General features: G+C 41.4%; 1 protein-coding gene across 1 annotated transcript in view; it reads left to right on the top strand.

Moving 5' to 3' along the window:
* The window catches only part of LOC107681908 (uncharacterized), a 21,933-nt gene that overhangs the window by 299 nt on the left and 18,491 nt on the right, over nt 1-3,143 (top strand). Inside the window, exons 2-5 of the mRNA XM_016478282.1 lie at nt 530-680; nt 1,445-1,590; nt 1,927-2,072; nt 2,223-2,421. Coding sequence (XP_016333768.1) covers nt 530-680; nt 1,445-1,590; nt 1,927-2,072; nt 2,223-2,421 — 642 coding nt within the window. The remainder of the gene's footprint in view (nt 1-529; nt 681-1,444; nt 1,591-1,926; nt 2,073-2,222; nt 2,422-3,143) is intronic.

Genomic DNA, 3,143 nt, shown 5'->3' with positions numbered 1-3,143 from the left:
CGGACGGCTCTCCTCTCTTTTATATATTTATCTCTGAATTTTTTTCCACATTTTTTCCTCACTGCTTCAACTATCCAGAGAAAAACAGTAAAAAAAAATAAATAAATAAAAAAGTTAAGAATGATTGAGAATTGTCCTATACATGAATACATAAGATTTATACATATATAGTCCTTTTCACAATACACATTGCTTCAAAGCAGCTTTACAGAATGTCATGAGGTTAATGTTTACAATATCTTAATTTATATGGTTTAGTTGCATGATACCCAATATTGTGCTTTTTTCAATACAGGTTTCTGGCGACTGTAGACTCGTTTGTGAGCATAGCTTTCAGCCCCAGAGTGGGAACTTCAACCGTAGCATCAATAGTGGACGAGGCCACCAAGTTAATCTGGGATGTGTTGGTGAATGAATATAAGCCAGTACCACCTGCACTGCATGGCTAGGATCATGTCTGTTAAGTTTCAGTCATGGTTATACATTCTGATTTTTGTATACATTTAATATTTCTGTGCTATCTGCCTAGGGTTCTCAGTGCTCAGAGAGAATTCGCAGAGCGTTACGGAAGCAACTACGTCACACCGATGAGAAATATGAAATGGGTAATAAAGTGTACTACAAGAGAGTGGATTGTCCAGAGTGTAAAGGACCAGGAACAGGATGGAGCAGTGGTATTTGTGAGACATGGAGGGACTTGCATAAGGGTACATCGTCTCAGACTGAGCAAAGTGAATACAGAAAGCGAGGATCAACATGCCACAAAGACTGACGTAGAAAATGACACACACAATGAACAAGGACAGGAGTTTGCTGAAAGTAACAGACAGTTGACAGAAGAAACAGAGGCTCAGGTGCAACAAGAGGTGAGGCAAATGGAGGGACACAAGGGGGCAGAATGAAGCAGAACAGCACACAAGTGACAATACAGAGACACCTAGTGGTACTAACCTGGAAACTGCTGTCAGCTTACAAAAAGGACACATTGTAAAATACAGAGATAAAGAAAAAGGTGTTTTGTGCACAGCTAAGATCTTAGGGCGTGCAGGTAAAGCTACAGGTAAATATAAAAACTGGTTTAACCTGAGAGGGACTTGCATTAGGGTCCATCGTCTCGGACTGAGAAAAGTGAATACAGAAAGCGAGGATCAACATGCCACAAAGACTGACGTAGAAAATGACACAGACAATGAACAAGGACAGGAGTTTACTGAAAGTAACAGACAGTTGACAGAAGAAACAGAGACTGAGGTGCAACAAGAGGTGAGGCAAATGGAGGACACAAGGGGGCAGAATGAAGCAGAACAGCACACAAGTGACAATACAGAGACACCTAGTGGTACTAACCTGGAAACTGTTGTCAGTTTACAAAAAGGACAAATTGTAAAATACAGAGATAAAGAAAAAGGTGTTTTGTGCACAGTTAAAATCTTAGGGCGTGCAGGTAAAGCTACAGGTAAATATAAAAACTGGTTTAACCTGTTGCTCATTGAGCCCACTAATGTAGCAGGCAGTACGGAGTCTGCTGACATGTTGAATGTTGAGAATCTTCAGATTGAATCCACTGTTACTAATGCTGACTCCATCGATGTATGCGAGGATGTGTATGTAACAAAAGATGTAAAATTTGACTTCGCAAAACAGGAAGAGATAAAGAGTTGGAGAGATAACCATGTCTTTGAAGAAGTGAAGGATGAGGGACAAAAGTGCATTTCAACTAGGTGGGTTTGTACCTACAAAGAGACATTGAAGGGGTTTGTACCCAAAGCTCGTCTTGTTGCTAGAGGTTTCGAAGAACTAGAGGTGTCAGAACTCAAAAAGGACTCACCAACATGTGCTTCAGAGTCTCTTCGGCTTCTTGTGGCAGTGATTTGTCAAAGACAGTGGACACTTAACTCCATGGATATAAAATCTGCATTTCTACAGGGAATGGAGCTGACCCATGACCTTTATATCAAACCTCCTCCTGAGGCCAACAATGAAGGAAAACTATGGAAGCTTAAAAAGTGTGTGTATGGTTTGGCCGATGCTTCACTCTACTGGTATAATAGAGTGAAGGAGATTGTCATGAGGTCAGGAGGAACAATGTCCCAAGTAGATCCTGCTGTGTTCTGTTGGCTAGATCAGGACTGCACTGTGACTGGGGTACTTGCTTGCCATGTGGATGACTTCATATGGGGAGGCACACAAAGTTTCCCCACAACAGTAATACCTCATCTCAGATCCATGTTTCAAGTTGGGCGTGAGGAGTGTGACAGCTTCTGTTACGTGGGAATACACTTTGAGACTGTGGACAATAAAATGCAGGTACATCAGGAAAACTACATTAAGCATATGCAGCCCATACATTTGGATCCTTCTCGAGCTGTGGAACAAGACTCTCCTCTTTGTGAGGAGGAAAAAGATCGACTAAGGTCCAAGGTAGGCCAAATTCTCTGGGCTGCAAGGCAGAGCAGTCCTGATGTAATGTTTGATGCCAGCAGCTTAGCATCAAACATAAAAAATGCAACTGTGCAGACTATTCATGAAGCAAACAGAATAGTGTGTAAACTGAAGTCCAAAAAGGTAGTTCTGTACTTCCAATACCTGGGCAAAGACAGTGCGCTCAAGATGGTTGTATACAGTGATGCCTCATTTGGAAATCTTTCTGATGGGGGAACTCAAGGTGGGCATCTAATTGTTCTCATGGGAGAAAATGGGAAGTTCTCTCCCCTTTCCTGGCAATCAAAAAGAGTCAAGAGGATTGTGCGAAGCACTCTTGCTGGTGAAACATTGGCAATGTCAGATGGAATTGACAATGCAATATTTCTGACCACACTGTTCTCTGAGCTGACTACTGGTGACACTGAACATGCTATACCAATAATCTGTGTCACTGACAATCATTCACTTGTTGATGCACTGAAGTCCAGTTGCTGAAAAAAGACTGCGTCTGGAAATAAGCAGCATCAAAGAACTTATTCAAATACAAAGGGTTGAACGAGTGCTGTGGTATAATACAAAAGAACAACTTGCAGACTGCCTTACAAAAAAGGGGGCATCACCACTGCAATTACTTAAGGCACTTAGTGAAGGACAATGGAAGCTCTATTCAAAAAAAATAAAAAAAGGCACGAGTCATGTAAAAAGGAGCTGTTAATAAT

This window comes from Sinocyclocheilus anshuiensis, unplaced genomic scaffold, assembly GCF_001515605.1.
Source record: "Sinocyclocheilus anshuiensis isolate Anshui unplaced genomic scaffold, SAMN03320099.WGS_v1.1 scaffold1973, whole genome shotgun sequence".
In the NCBI taxonomy this organism is placed as follows: Eukaryota; Metazoa; Chordata; class Actinopteri; order Cypriniformes; family Cyprinidae; genus Sinocyclocheilus; species Sinocyclocheilus anshuiensis.
Note: the sequence above shows the minus strand (reverse complement) of the source record. Positions and strands in the feature narration are given on the sequence as shown.